The 15,770-nt window shown below is 42.5% G+C and overlaps 1 protein-coding gene across 1 annotated transcript in view; it reads left to right on the top strand.

Moving 5' to 3' along the window:
* Positions 1-15,511, top strand: part of LOC143928124 (pancreatic alpha-amylase-like) — a 36,740-nt gene extending 21,229 nt beyond the window's left edge. The window contains exons 3-10 of the mRNA XM_077452787.1: positions 4,034-4,231; positions 4,468-4,698; positions 6,133-6,266; positions 7,058-7,180; positions 9,095-9,194; positions 9,301-9,422; positions 12,450-12,575; positions 15,116-15,511. Coding sequence (XP_077308913.1) covers positions 4,034-4,231; positions 4,468-4,698; positions 6,133-6,266; positions 7,058-7,180; positions 9,095-9,194; positions 9,301-9,422; positions 12,450-12,575; positions 15,116-15,305 — 1,224 coding nt within the window. The 3' untranslated portion in view covers positions 15,306-15,511. The remainder of the gene's footprint in view (positions 1-4,033; positions 4,232-4,467; positions 4,699-6,132; positions 6,267-7,057; positions 7,181-9,094; positions 9,195-9,300; positions 9,423-12,449; positions 12,576-15,115) is intronic.
* Positions 15,512-15,770: the final 259 nt, after the last annotated feature.

The following is a 15,770-nucleotide window of genomic DNA, read 5'->3' as shown; positions in this document are numbered from 1 at the left end:
GACAACATGATCCGCAGCTACCTCCTCCCAGCCACGTACAAGTCCACGTGTTTCTTGGGACTGTAAATCATCCCTACAAGACTGCTGCTGCTGCTGCTGCTGATGCTGAGTGCCAGCCTCCACCTCCATGCTGACACAATCATCCTCCTCCTCCTCTTCCTCCTCCTCATCCTCTTCCTGTGTGATGGGTTGCACAGCAGGAACACTGTCTGGATAAAGGGGGCCTTGAGAGGCAAGGAAGTCCTCCTCTTCCTGCCTTTGTTCTGCCTCAAGTGCCCTGTCCATTATTCCACGCAGCGTATGCTCCAAGAGGTGGACAAGAGGTACAGTGTCACTGATGCATGCACTGTCACTGCTCACCATCCTTGTGGCCTCCTCAAACGGTGACAGGACAGTGCATGCATCCCTGATCATGCCCCACTGGCGTGGTGAGAAAAAACCAAGCTCCCCTGACCCTGTCCTGGTGCCGTAGTCGCACAGGTACTCATTGATGGCCCTCTGCTGCGTGTGCAGCTGCTGCAGCATGGCCAATGTTGAGTTCCATCTGGTGGGCATGTCACATATAAGGCGGTTCTTGGGCAGGTTCAACTCCTTTTGGAGCTCAGCCAGCTGAGCACAGGCATTAAATGATCGGCGGAAATGCACACAGACTTTCCTGGCCTGCTTCAGGACATCCTGTAAGCCGGGGTACCTGCCCAAGAACCGCTGCACCACCAGGTTAAGGACGTGAGCTACACAGGGCACATGCGTCAGTTGTCCCTGTCGGAGGGCGGAGAGGAGGTTGGTGCCATTGTCGCAAACCACCATTCCTGGCTTAAGCTGGCGTGGCGTCAACCACCTCTCGGCCTGCCCCTGCAGAGCTGACAAAACATCCGCCCCAGTGTGGCTCCTGTCCCCCAAACAAACCAGCGCAAGCACGGCATGGCATCGTTTTGCCTGCGTACTTGCGTAGCCCCTGGAACCGCTGGTTCTGAGGACAGAGCACTGGAAGAGGCCATGGAGGAAGAAGAAGAGGAGGGGGTGGAAGAGAGAGGTGTGTCACAACCAATAGTAGCATTTTGGAGGCGTGGTGGCGGAACAACCTCCAACACTATTGCACCTTGTCCTGCATCCTTCCCAGCTGCCAGAAGAGTGACCCAATGGGCCGTGAAAGACAGGTAACGTCCCTGTCCATGCCTGCTGGACCATGAGTCAGCAGTAATATGCACCTTACCGCTGACCGCTCTGTCCAGCGAGGCAAGGCCATTGCCTTCCACATGCCGGTAGAGAGCCGGAATCGCCTTCCGTGAGAAAAAGTGGCGTTTGGGGACCTGCCACTGAGGAACCGCACATTGTACAAACTCACGGAAGGGGGCCGAGTCTACCAACTGAAAAGGCAGCAGTTGAAGTGCTAGCAATTTAGCCAAGCTAGCATTCAACCGCTGGGCATGTGGATGGCTGGGAGTGAACTTCTTCCGCCGGTCCAGCAGCTGGGGCAGGGACATTTGCCTGCTATAATCGGACGTGGGTGTACCGCTAGCAGAGTTCCCGGAAGCACTTGGCTGTGACACACCTAATTCTACACCTTCATTCCTCTCAGAGCAGGTTTCAGAGAGGACTGAAGGTCTAGTGGGGTTGGAGATGCCAGCTTATGAGGAGCAAGGAGAGGTCCGCTTTGTTCTTTGGTGTGGGTCTTTGAGGTACGCTTGCCAGCGAGCTGCATGGCAGGTCAACATATGTCTGGTCAAGCATGTGGTGCCCAAGCGGCTGATGTTTTGGCCACGTGAGATACGCTTGAGACATATGTTGCAAATAGCAGCGGTGCGATCTGATGCACTCATCTCAAAAAAGGCCCACACCAAAGAACTTTTAGAATAACGCGCAGAGGCAGCGCTCTGCACAGGCAGAGCTCTGCGGTGTGATTCAGTCGGTGTGCTGCCCCTAAGCTGGCCCCCGGAGGGCATCCTGCCTCGTTGGACATGTGCCTCCTCCTCCTCCTCCTCCTCTCTCCTTCCAGGCACCCACGTGGAGTCAGTGCCCTCATCATCCCCTCCCTCTTCATCGCTGTAGCAAACCTGGCAGTATGCTGCAGCTTGTGGAACATGACTGCCAGATTGCTGTCCTTCTTGAGCATCCCCTTTCTCTGCGCTCACGCTGCTGCCTTCCTCTAGCTGAGTGTCATCATCAGAGCCCACAAAACACTGGGCTTCCTCCTGGAGCATGTACCCAACACTGTGCTCAAAGAGTTCAGGAGACTCCTCAGGAGGACGTGGTGGGTCTAGGGAAGGAGTCACTGATGATGACATTGAGAGGAGGGAAGACGATGCGTTGGCAGCTGCTTTGCTAGTACCCTGAGACTGGGTGAGAGAGGATGAGGAGGATGAAGAGGGTTTGGTCATCCACTCTACCAAGTCGTTGGCATGTTGCGGTTCAACATGTCCAGCTGCCGAAAAGAAGGACAAGCGTGTCCCATGGCCACGTGCTGATGACAATGCACCGCGTCCACGACCAGCACTGTTGTCTCTAGACACAGAGCCTGCTTGCCCTCTTTTATCGGCTCGCGCCTGTCTGCCTCTCCTTGCTGGCCTTCCAGACATGGTAATGGCCTGAAGGGAGTTGGGTAAAAAAGCAGTTGGGTAGTGTATATTGTGCTAGAGGCACACAACACCCACTAACTCCTGCAGATGCCTTTATTATAGAACACCAGAGATAAAGGGGTATATACAGATGTATACTGTGCTGTGCTGGAGGCACACACAACTTCCAATAACTCCTGCAGATGGCAAGTGGTCTCAAATAGAGAAGAGCTATGTAGGTGGATATAGCGGTATGTACTGGGTACAGAGCACGCAGACAGCACGCACTATCTCCTAACACTACTGACTGCAAGCTCTATTATAAAAGATAGATCACTAGCTATATAGGTGAGGTGAATATAGCGGTGTATACTGCGGTCAGGGCACGCAGACAATAACCACTACACAACAGCAAGATCGAAAATCGGCCGAAAACGATCGGTGTGTACTGTGTTGAAGGTACACAGAACACCCACTGCTTCAGACGCCAACACACTACACAAGGCCGCCGCGCTGGCGGCCTTATATAGTGTGGGGCGTGCACTACACAGCCTGAGCTATGATTGGCCACAGGCATCCTGCCTGTGGCCAATCATGGCTCTCCTCGCTGCTGGCGCTGCGATTGGCCAAGCATGCGGGGTCACAGTGCATGCTTGGCCAATCATGAGCCAGCAATGCACTGCGCCATCGCAGTGCATTGTGGGCCGTGAGCGCCACATGAATTTGGCGCGAACGGACCAAAATGTTCAGACTTCGCCGAACGGACGAACAGCCAATGTTCGAGTCGAACGTATGTTCGACTCGAACACGAAGCTCATCCCTAGTGGCAACTAACAAAGGAAACTGCTTTCCTAATATATCTTTACCCACTCCTAGCAGACAGACCTGCCACTTATCCCAAGCAGCTCCTAAGCTGAATTTATTTCGAAAAGCTATAGTGGCATCTAGTGGCCAACCAGGGGAACTAGAACAGGCCACATCCATGACCTACAGCACAGACATTTGTGTTCTAAACTGTTTTATTGAAGTAGCGATTCTCAGCTAGACTCTCTGTTATAGCATCTTATAGAGACTATGCTATGTAGCCACATGTTACTCTGATTAGGCTGTAAGAACATTTCTGTGAAGAATACGTTTGCTTTTATAATCGTCTTTGTGTTATTCTGCAGTATATGCATGCTAGCTACCATTCTCCATGTTTTGCATTATTGATTCTAATTTTACACCTGATTAGTAAACTTCAAGTTAGAGTTACCATCTGTTTGGTCATTGGCCAATTACCAGTCCTGTAAGTACAGTTCCATTTAGTACAACTATCCATTGGTGTAATAATTTTAGTACACAAGTAATTTTTTTTAACTGACATCCCTAATTTGTTAAACTACAGTAAATGTACCAATAATACATATTTATACACCTAAAGTTTCAGACACTTTGCACATGTGTATAATATATTATTCTGGTTACTTCTTGTACAGGTATACATCTATGTGGATGCTATCATTAATCACATGTGTGGCTCTGGCATGGGTGCAGGCACACATTCAACTTGTGGCAGCTATTTTAATACAGGTTCAAGAGATTTCTCTGCTGTTCCATATTCTAGTTGGGATTTCAATGATGGAAAGTGTAGGACTGGCAGCGGTGAAATTGAAAACTATGGTGATCCTTATCAGGTAGAAAACCTGTAATTCATTAATTTTTCTTTGTGTCTACCTGCATGTCTACTGTGTGTATGTATGTATTTATCTATCTATCTATCTATCTATCTATCTATCTATCTATCTATCTATCTATCTATCTATCTATCTATCTGCAAGGAACGTATTGTAGTCATATGCACATCATCTTATGTGGCACAGTGGAATTTATAAATGGCCAACAAATAATGAAATTATTTTCCCACATCTAGGTTAGAGATTGCAAACTTGTTGGCCTTCTGGACTTGGCTCTAGAAAAGGATTATGTGCGTGGAAAGATTGCAGACTTTATGAACAATCTCATTAATATTGGAGTAGCTGGTTTTAGATTGGATGCTGCAAAACACATGTGGCCTGGAGATATTAAAGCTATTACAGACAGACTGACGAACCTCAACACCAGATGGTTCCCTGGTGGAGCTAGACCTTTCATTTTTCAAGAGGTAATCTTAAGTATAAAATCCTACAAAAATATTTTTTTTTTGTATCCTGAAGTATATTCTGTGGACCTACATTGTAGATAATATTACAGTGAGGTAAGTTTACCCTACAAATGTTTATACATCTACTGTTTCTAGCCCAACAATTTTACAGTTATTGACCAATCTGTGTCTTTAAAGCAATCTGCTAAACTAAATTACAATTTATGGATTAATCAAAGCCTTTAAAGCACTTTTCTAAACACTGTTTGCACGAGGGTTGGGCTTGTAGACAAAAAAATTGAAAACAATTATAGTTTCATAGTTTCATAGTTAGTTAGGTTGAATAAAGACACCAGTCCATCCAGTTCAACCTGAGTGAGGGTCTACAATTGTCCCCATCCCTGTACATTGCACACTCATGTTGGTCCCTACCCTCAAGGAGCCCACAATCCAAGGTCCCCATTCATATACTAGGGCCAATTTTGAACAGAAGCCAATTTACCTACCTGCATGTCTTTGGATTGTAGTATTATACTGACTTGCTTATCCATGAGCACTACCTTTTTGAAAAAATAAACCTAATATTATAGCATTCTCATCCTTGTTGGCTGAACAGTGACTACATCCAGTCAGATGCAGTCACTGTTCTGGTATTCAGCAACCATAGGCCTTGATGGCTTCTGAATACATTAGCAGTTTAGCATGGATGGAGGTGTCTATTAGATTTTTCTAAAATATGCACATATGTCTAGCCTTACATGCATTCACAAATGAAGACGTTTGCCTTTGGCTTCTGAATGTGGCCAAACAGGTCATAAATGAGTAAGTCTTAACAAAAGCTGTAAGTGGTAGTCGGTATGGGGTGCAGGGCACAAATGCCTGGAATATTGTGTCAATATGTGATCAAAATGTTCCCTCCTGTATGAATGAGGCAATTTCAGTCTCATCTTCTTATGGTCAATTAGAACCACCATTACTTTGATTGTGTTGCAATTGTAATGGAATAAAAGTTTGATTGCTCTATCAACTTTACAAGTGAACACAAAGACCAACCTGTAGAGTTTGCAAATGCAAACAAAAGACGTGACTATTTACACTTTTCCAAGCCAGTTTTTAAAGAAAAAAAGAGTCTCTTACCAGGCACTACAAAGGCACCTGTTAGATAACACGTTCCACCTCTGATGTCTTCATAGCTGGTATACCTTAAGTATGAATAATCATATTAGTCCTTGACCCCAGTGACCATGCATTTTAATACCTGTAGCATTTCACTGGTAAAATTCAACTCCCAAGAGACAATGATCACTGTTCCAACGTATACTGCTTATAAACCACGAGATGTAGAGTTCTAGAGTGTACACATTACCTTTTTACATTTGTGACAATACATTAATCATTTACATGGATGGACTTGCCCCATGATGCTGCAAAAGTATCATATATAACATGTTTCAGGTAATTGATCTTGGAGGTGAGGCCATTTCTGCCAGTGAGTACTTTGGAGTTGGCCGTGTCACTGAATTTAAATATGGAGCCAAACTTGGTACAGTCATCCGTAAGTGGAATGGAGAAAAGATGTCGTATTTAAGGTAAAAAAAGGAAATGATGTTAATAATTTTTGTTGGATAAGTTGAGTCAACATTTATATTACTTTGCTGCTACATTCAAGTCATTGTAGTGGAAGAAAGTAGAAAAAGATTGGAAAGGTCACGCATTGACCATTCTTTCTCAAGTACCTTCACAAAATGTGAACCAAACTAAACCAACTAAACCAAAATGTGCATTGATATTCACTTAAATATGCCTAATGATGCATATAATTAACATTCCCTATTACCTCTGCTACTGCTACTACCCCTGAAGGGATAGATGTCTCCTAAGTCTTACTTCCTGTCCCACTCTTCCTTACATTGCTGTCTTTTTTTTTCTGTGTTGCTGCATTTATCTGTAATGTTTCTATTACATTACTCATTATCTTTGCAAATAAGTGCATTCATATAAAAAAAAATGCCAGGATGGGTTATAAAACCCCAAAGAAACCTAGCACAAGGTGTTCTTTTAAGAAAATTTCAATAGGTACTTTTTATTTTTATACTGATTTGTTGTTCTTCATGACTAATGAATATTTTGGGTCTGCTTTACATTTGCTACTATTTAGAAGTAATTTTAGTCTCTGCTGTCTTTTCTGTTTCTATCATGTTTTGTGACTTACTGTATCATTGGCATAGAATATAGCTTTTTTTTTTTAGAAATATGGCAGTAACCCAACTTGTTGAAAAGATTTTCTAAAAGATTGTATCTTTGGTAAAAATATCAATAAAAAGCAACTGATGTGTTAAATTATTTTTCTAAAATGCTGTTCATTATTTTACCTCCGTAGGAACTGGGGAGAAGGTTGGGGCTTTATGCCAAATGATAGAGCCTTGGTCTTTATTGACAACCATGATAACCAGAGAGGACACGGTGCCGGTGGAGCTTCTATCCTTACTTTCTGGGAACCTCGGTAGAATTTACAAATAACTAAAGAATGTTTTTGTGTGTGTGTAAAGGAGTGTGTATGTGTGTGTTTTTTTATATACAGTATGTACATATATATGGGTTTTCCTAAGGTGCTAAGATTAAGTAGTATCTAGTCACCAGCAATGCATCCTAAGTGTTGAGCCCTCATATTTGCACCTCTGGCAACAGGTGATCTGCCAGAAATGGCAATCATTCAGCAGGCAAGAAAATATTAGTAACAAGTTGTGATTAGAGCAGGTAGCATTTAGCTAAAACTATACACAGGTCCATGGTGACATTATTTATGCAAAGGTGGTGACTGGAAGAAGACAAGCATATAGGAAAATCCAGAATACTATTCAAATTTGTTAGCAAAGAAAAAGGATTTACAAATTAGACTGTTGAGGTGGCACAATGAACCATGAAAAAACTTGCTCATGTGCTGTCCCATTACACTTAGCTCCCCATCTTCCCAAAGTTAACAACCTAGTGTAGTAGGTTTATAGATTAGTAATAATGATAGGGTTTCTAAGTGTCTACCATGCTTCCCTGATACCAGTTCAAATGTCCATTGGTATTTGATCGCCTGATCTTTTCAGATGAAGAGACCAAAATGGTCCAAATAACAGTGGGCTTCCCTCAAAACAACTACTTAATCTCCAGTTGTGTGCAACTTAACCCAGTGGGGAAAAGAGTCCCTTTGGACATTTTAATTGATCAGTAAATGCCCACTCTCCCAATTTATATTACATAGTCAGTTGATCCAGAGGAAGGTGAAAAAAACCCAGCAAAGTATGCTCCAATTTGCTAATAATAAGAATGGTGATCTGCCTTTGTAAACAAGGGGGATACCCATTCTGACAGGAGACATGACAAAGATCTACTGTTCCCAGTGATCGGGAACAATGATCTCTGTCGTGTCCCTGCCAGCCCATCCCCCCTACAGTTAGAACACCCTGAGGCAACACATTTAACCCCTTGATTGCCCCCTACTGTTTACCCCTTTCCTGACAGTCACATTGATCAGTGCATTTTTATAGCACTGATTAATGTAATAATGTCATTGGTCCCCAAAAAGTGTCATTTGGGGTTAGATTTGTCGCCGCAATGTTGCAGTCCCGCTAAAAATTGCAGACCGCTGCGATTACTAGTAAAAACAATAAAAAAATAAAAATAAAAGGCCTCAAATCTATCCCATAGTTTGTAGACACGATAAGCTTTGCGCAGACCAATCAATATATGCCTTTTGCATACCAAAAATATGTAGAAGAATATATATTGTCACAAATTGATGAATACATTTGTTTTTTTATATAGTATATTTGGATATGTATTATAGCAAAAGTAAAAAAAAAAATATTTTTTTCAAAATTGTCACTTTGTTTGTTTATTGGCTCTAATCACGTGTTTCAAAAAAATAGATTAAAAAAACCCTCATAGAAATCCATGCGTCTGGTGCCCTGCATGTAGATTAGCCCATGCACCCCTAATGGATGAGCCGCCACTGCTTGAAACTCAGTTTGCTCTCTTCCAATGATCAGAATTGTCCTGACACACCCTCCCTGCTCATCATTTCACTGGGAAGTTCAGTGTACTGCAGCTTCTCCTCTCCCTGCCCTTATGCTGCTGAGAACAGAGGGCAAAGGGTGTTTATCATTTTTTTTTATATCCATACAAAAATGTTTTGCCTTTTATTTCTATTTAAGATGAACGGTTTGTTTTTCAAGGTTTACATATACGTTAAGCTTTGACAGTAAAACCTGGAAATTTATTGGTTTCTATGCAGAACTGCACCAGATTGTGCATGTTTTATTAAATCTCCCCATTGCATATAAAAATGGTGATGGCACAAGATCCTCTATAAATTATAACAAATAGTACCCCATCTATTTTTTTGTCTTATGATTTTTCATTCCAGTCCTTACAAGATGGCTCTTGGCTTCATGTTGGCTCATCCTTATGGTTTTACACGTATCATGTCCAGCTTCAGATGGCCAAGAAACTGGGTGAATGGCAAAGTAAGATATGCTATCTTTCACACAATAGGTCAGGATTGACATTACTGTCATGTGATATTTATTAAAAGTGTATCCAAATTTGTTTACATTTTCACTTTATTGATAGGATCAAAATGACTGGATTGGACCTCCAAGTTACTCTGATGGCTCTACCAAGTCAGTTACCATCAATGCAGACACCACTTGTGGCAATGACTGGGTTTGTGAGCACAGATGGCGTCAGATTAAGTGAGTATCTGGTCATTACCTCAGATTAAATCGAAATGGAGAATATCCTTTTTGGGTTAAAATACACATTGCTATGTATCACAACCATGAAACTTAGGCCCAACAAATAAACTATATCAATGTATAATGAATATTACCTAATGAGATGTTGTCAGTATACAGTTGCAATAAAAAGTATGTAAACCCTTTTGGAATGATATGGATTTCTGCACAAATTGGTCATAAAATGTGATCTGATCTTCATCTAAGTCACAACAATAGACAATCACAGTCTGCTTAAACTAATAACACACAAAGAGTTAAATGTTACCATGTTTTTATTGAACACACCATGTAAACATTCATAGTGTGGGTTTAAAATGTGTCTCCTGTAAGGATGAGCTGAACACCCCGCGGAGGAAGGAAGGAAAAAAAGTAATTTAAAACTGTTTGTGGCTATAATGAATTGTCGGGTCTTGGCAATAAACTCATTGAAAAAAATGGCATGGGTCCCCCCCACCAGTCCATTACTGTATTAAGGGGAACCCCAAACCAAAAATTTGGTATGGATATTAAGGGCGTAGGGGGTCCCCCCAAAATCCATACCAGACCCTTATCTGAGCACACAACCTGGAGGCAGCAGGAAAAGAGGGGGGATGAGAGAAAACCCCCCCTCCTGAACACTACCAGGCCACATGCCCTCAACATGGGAGTTGTGCTTTGGAGTCACCCATAAAGCACCTTGTCCCCATGTTGATGGGGACAAGGGCCTCATCCCCACAACCCTTGCCTGGTGGTTGTGGAGGTCTGCAGGCGGAGGGCTAATCTTAAAAAAGGGACCCTCAGATCCCGGCCTCCCCCCCATGTGAATTGGTAACGGGTAAATTGTACCCCTACCATTTCACAAAAAAAGTGTCAAAAATTGTAAAAAAAAAGAGAAACACTTTGGGACAAGTCTTTATTAAAAAGTAAAAATGTCTCACGATGTAAATCCATCTCACGCCACCTGATGGACCAGAAAAAAAAGGCTCCCACTGAGTGTGAGTGATGCTTCTTCTCAGTGACAGCTGTTATATAGCTGAGGACGAGGCTACCCAGTGATGTAAACGTGTGACCCCCCCCCCTGATGCTACGTGATGTCAGAGGAAGACGGGGTTGCCTGTTTGCCATTGAAAAGATACGTCACTCCATAGGAGCCTCCCATGGAGGCGGAGCTGTTGCAGCTTTTTTTATTTCCGTCAGGCGGCATGCGATGGATCTACATCGCGGGACATTTTTATTTTTTTATTTTTAATAAAGGACTTGTCCTAAAGTGTCTCCTGTCTTTTTTACTATTTTGACACTTTTTGGTGAAATGGTAGGGGTACAATGTACTTGTTACAAATTCACATAGGGAGGGCCAGGATCTGGGGGTCCCTTTGTTAAAGGGAGCTTCCAGATTCCAATAAGCCCCTCACCCACAGACACCCACAACCACCGGGCAAGGGCATCAACATGGGGACAAGGTGCTTTGGGGGGCTACTCCAAAGCACCCTCCCCATGTTGAAGGCAAGTGGCCTGGTACGGTTCAGGGGGGGTGCTCTCTCATCCTCCCTCTTTTCCTGCAGCCTGCCAGGTTGGATAAGGGTCTGGTATGGATTTTGGGGGACCCCTATGCCATTTTGTTTTTACATTTGGCATAGGGTTCCCCTTAATATCCATACCTGACATGAAGTCCCTGATATGGATTTGGGCGAACCCCCACACAATTTTTTTTTACATTTTTGGTTTGGGGTTCCCCTTAATATTCATACCAGACCCAAAGGGCCTGGTAATTGACTGGGGGTGGGGCATGCCATTTTTTTCAATAAGTTTTATCTATATTGCCGAGACCCAAAAATTCATTACAGCCATGATCAGTATTAAATGACTTTTTTTTCTTTAGAAATGTCATTTTACTGTGGTACTGTTCTAAACATGGGAAAACTGTGCCATTTTACAGGCATACTATAGACACCCCCCAGGCATGATATTTAAAGGAATATTTCATTTTTATTGTTTCACTTTAAGCATTATTAAAATCACTGCTCCCAAAAAAAAACTGCAGTTTTTAAAACTTTTTTTTTGCATTGATACATGTAACCTGGAGCAGAACCCAGGTCTCTAAAAACTTTTTATGGCAATAACTTGCATATAATCTTTTAAAATGAGCACTTTTGGTTTTTCATGTTAGTGTCCCATAGACTTTAACAGGGGTCCGCAGTGGTCCTGCCGCGAACACCGCATAATGTTCGTTGTTCGCCAAACATCCAAACAACCAAAGTATGTTCGGCCCGAAGCGTTCGTCCATCCCTAGTTTCCTGTACGAAAAGTACTTGAACTCTTTGCTTATTCATATTATATAAGATCTGTGATCTCTTCTGTGGGGTATTAAGACCCCTAGCAATAAGTCACCCAAATTGTATTGCCTCCATAGTGAATATTACAATATTTTAATACATAGTTTATTGTTGGGCCCTGTCTGCCAGATGCCAGGAGAGAAAGAAAAAAAAGAAAAAAGAAAAAGTTGACAGCTAGTGATAGGCTAGTGTGAGATTTGCACACTATAACACCTCTTCTATTGACACTGACTCAAGTCGCTCTGATTTAGAATAATGTTCCTGCACTACTCGGGGGTGACCTCAAATCAGCTTGCATTGACGTCTATTAAAGAAGTTATTTGCAAGTCATGCTGTGTGGGGCGGCTTCAGAGTTGGGTGACTTTGAAACCACCCCACTGTGAACCGAGCCTAATAGAGGGGAAATATTCCAATGGGGACACAAAATCTTTTGACCCCGGTGACAAGCAGGGGCTCCCTCACTTTGGAGGGATTTTCTCCCATTTACTATTTTGGCTGTAGTATAAAAAGTGAAGGGACATCTCCTCAAAGGTACATACTGTAGTTGTAAAAAAAAAAAAACATTGACAGGGGGTATAACCCTCCTATATGCATGCCCTTGGTTCTGCTTTAACATATATTTCAATTTCAGCTAATCAATGTCCTAATAGTAATGTGTTTTCCTTGTTAGGAACATGGCCATCTTCCGTAATGTGGTAGATGGACAGCCCTTTTCTAACTGGTGGGATAATGGAAGTAATCAGGTGGCCTTCGGTCGTGGAAACAGAGGTTTCATCATCTTTAACAACGATGACTGGTAAATGCGTTGATTGCTGTTTTGTGCATATGATTACTGGAATTGTGATTTTATGTTACAGATTAGGAGAGTAGTAGCTATATAGACATGGTGTAAACATATGTGACTTCTTGAGATTGGAAGAAAAAAAATCCATCCTGTAGGGACTTTATATATGATAGTTTATTTTATAGCAAGGAAGAGCAATAGCATATGATGGCATTACTTAAAGTGGTTGTAAAGGCTGAAGGTTTTTTACTTTAAAGTGGAACTATACTCACTCATACTTCAGCAATGCGTCCTCCCTGAGCTCCCCTCCTGACCACTAACATCTTCGGGTGGTCGGCTTCCGGGTCTTGCCCCTTACATTGGTCGGGCAGGGATGACATCACTGTCGCATAAGCAGGGGTTCAGTCCGATTTGGCATTGCCGCGTTCTCACAGTAAGCTGCGGGCGCGTGGCTCACTGTTCAAGGGCATATGGGCAGGTAGGTAACTTTAATGCAGAAGAGACAAAGCATGTCTCTTCCGCATTCAAATTTCTGCCTGTTTGAACTTTTTTTCATTTTAGGCCTAAAGTTTCACTTTAAGGAATAAAAAATCTCTGTGCAGCTCCCTCCCAACCAACCCTTATACTTAACTGAGCCTAATCTCGAACCAGCGCTGTGAACCAGGGCAGCACCTCTCTCTGGGCTGGTCTGTGCAAAACCATTGCACAGAGCAGGTATGTATGAAATGTTTGTTATTTAAAAATAAATATGTATTTACAATCACTTTAAAGTGTTTGGAAAACACAATGTATTAAAAAAAAAAAGGCTTTTGTAGAACAATATATAGAATTACATGGGCCATCATCATTGGTATCAGTGGAAGGAATAGTGCCCCATCATTGGTATCAGTGGAAGGAATAGTGTCCCATCATTGGTATCAGTGGAAGGAATAGTGTTCCATCATCGGTGTCAGTGGGAGAATTTGATCCCTATCTCTGGGGTCAGTGGAAGGAATAGTGTCCCATCATTAGTATCAGTGGAAGGAATAGTGTCCCATCATTGGTATCAGTGGAAGGAGTAGTGTTTCATGTTTGTTATTTAAAAATAAATATGTATTTACAATCACTTTAAAGTGTTTGGAAAACACAATGTATTAAAAAAAAAAGGTTTTTGTAGAACAATATATAGAATTACATGGGCCAAAACACATTTATGTTCTTAAACATATTTTTGTATCATGGCCCTTTTGATCACAGGGGGGAATAAGTCTGCTTAGTAGGGGGTGGGTTTATTAACACACACACACACACACACACACTTTGGGGAAGTTCCCCATCTACTGCATATGTCACATACAGCAGGCTGATGGGTAGACTGGACTACATGACATACATGATATACATGATACAGAGGGTAAGCTGTCTTACATCCTGTACAGCAGAAAATTAACTGCCCCATCTGGGTGTGCTGTGCTGTGCTCCAGAACCAGCATCAAATTTTATAGCAGCTCCCAGTGTGTGTGAGAATTAACTCCCCCCCCACTAAAATAAAAAAAGTTGGGGGGCAAGGCCACACAACTGCCCACAGGAAATACATGCTCATCGTGCGTCAGCATGTCAACCTGTAATGCCGCGTACACACCACCGGACTTTCCGGCAGCCTAGGTCCGAAGCGATTAGTCTGTCGGACAATCTGATCGTGTGTGGGCTAGTCCGATTGTTTTTCGAAAAATAAATTTAGACGGACCTAGAAATAGAACATGTTTCAAATCTATCCGACAGACTCAATTCCGACGGACTAAAATCAGGAAAACCGTTCATCTGTTTGCTGGTACGACTCAAGGGAAGCTATTGGCTACTGGCTATTGAACTTCCTTGTTTAGTCCCGTTTACGCCGTCACGTTCAAAGCGATCGGACTTACGAACAGACTTAGTCCATCTGTGTGTGGCCACATCCGTTTGTTTGGAAAGTCCATCAGCACTCCTCTGAAAGTCCGTCAGGAAGACCATCGGATCTAGTCTGCCGGAAAGTCCGGTCGTGTGTACATGGCATAACTCCCAGCAGAAATCCCAGGGCCACATATTGACCACAGCAGTATGGATCTACTTCTCTGCTTGTCATGGTTTGAAACAGGAACCCCGAGTAAATGCCAGGATTACTAGTTTTTTTAACCCTTTCCCACCCACCCCGGTATCCCTTGGAAATGCCTAGGGAAGGGAAGCATCAGCGATCATATGACCACTATCACAGTGGTCACATGATCGGAAGCCTGTCCCGTGGGTTACTGGTCTTTAACTAGGACTCAGAGCTGACTTTGACAGCTCAGCCTTTGTGCTGGTGAATGTGTTCTCAACACATAAATATCTGCCACCCAGTGACGCAGATATGCAGCGTTTGGGGGTTAAACCTTACGTTATTGCCTTTGTGCATATGTGTTGGGTGGTCATAAAGGGGTTAAAGTGATAAAATAATAGATAAAATTTTAATATACTGTAACTATATGTATAAACATGGAAATGTAGTGAATCTTAATTTTGGGGGTAAAATACACTACCTGTTATTTGACTTGCAGGTACATGGATGTTACTCTGTATACTGGTCTTCCTGCTGGTACCTATTGTGATGTCATCTCAGGCCAAAAGGAAGGTTCTAGTTGCACCGGTAGACAGATCAGTGTGGATTACAATGGCAATGCTCGATTCCAGATCAGCAACAACGATGAAGACCCCTTCGCTGCCATCCATGTTGATGCCAAATTGTAAAATGCTATAAAAATGAATTTTATTAGAACATCTATTTCACATACAGTGAAGTGACCTCTCTGTTGTGGAGAAAGCTGAGTTCATATTTGGATATATGTAGCACATGATAGACATGCACTATACAATGACTGGAATGTTTAGTTAGTCTACCTGCATCGTTTCTAATCCTGTCTATATGTACAATTAATAAAGTAGGGAGACTACTAGTCTGTGTGTGTTTCATAATTGCTTATATACAATAAGCCAGAAATATACCCTGTAAACCTTCAACATTACATTTCCCAAACTAATTTTATTCTAGCATATGGATGGGCATCAAAGGGTTCCATATCCACTAAACCTAATCTAATTTTCTTTTAAAACATAGTGTGGATATACATTACTTATATTGATACTCAGGGAATGGGATTTATATTATTATTGGTGGTAATACAATTATAATTATTAACAAATTGCATACTTTAT

This window comes from Lithobates pipiens, unplaced genomic scaffold (genome assembly GCF_037356315.1).
Source record: "Lithobates pipiens isolate NorthernLeopardFrog02 unplaced genomic scaffold, aLitPip1_a1.2 Scaffold_23, whole genome shotgun sequence".
Taxonomy (NCBI): Eukaryota; Metazoa; Chordata; class Amphibia; order Anura; family Ranidae; genus Lithobates; species Lithobates pipiens.
Note: the sequence above shows the minus strand (reverse complement) of the source record. Positions and strands in the feature narration are given on the sequence as shown.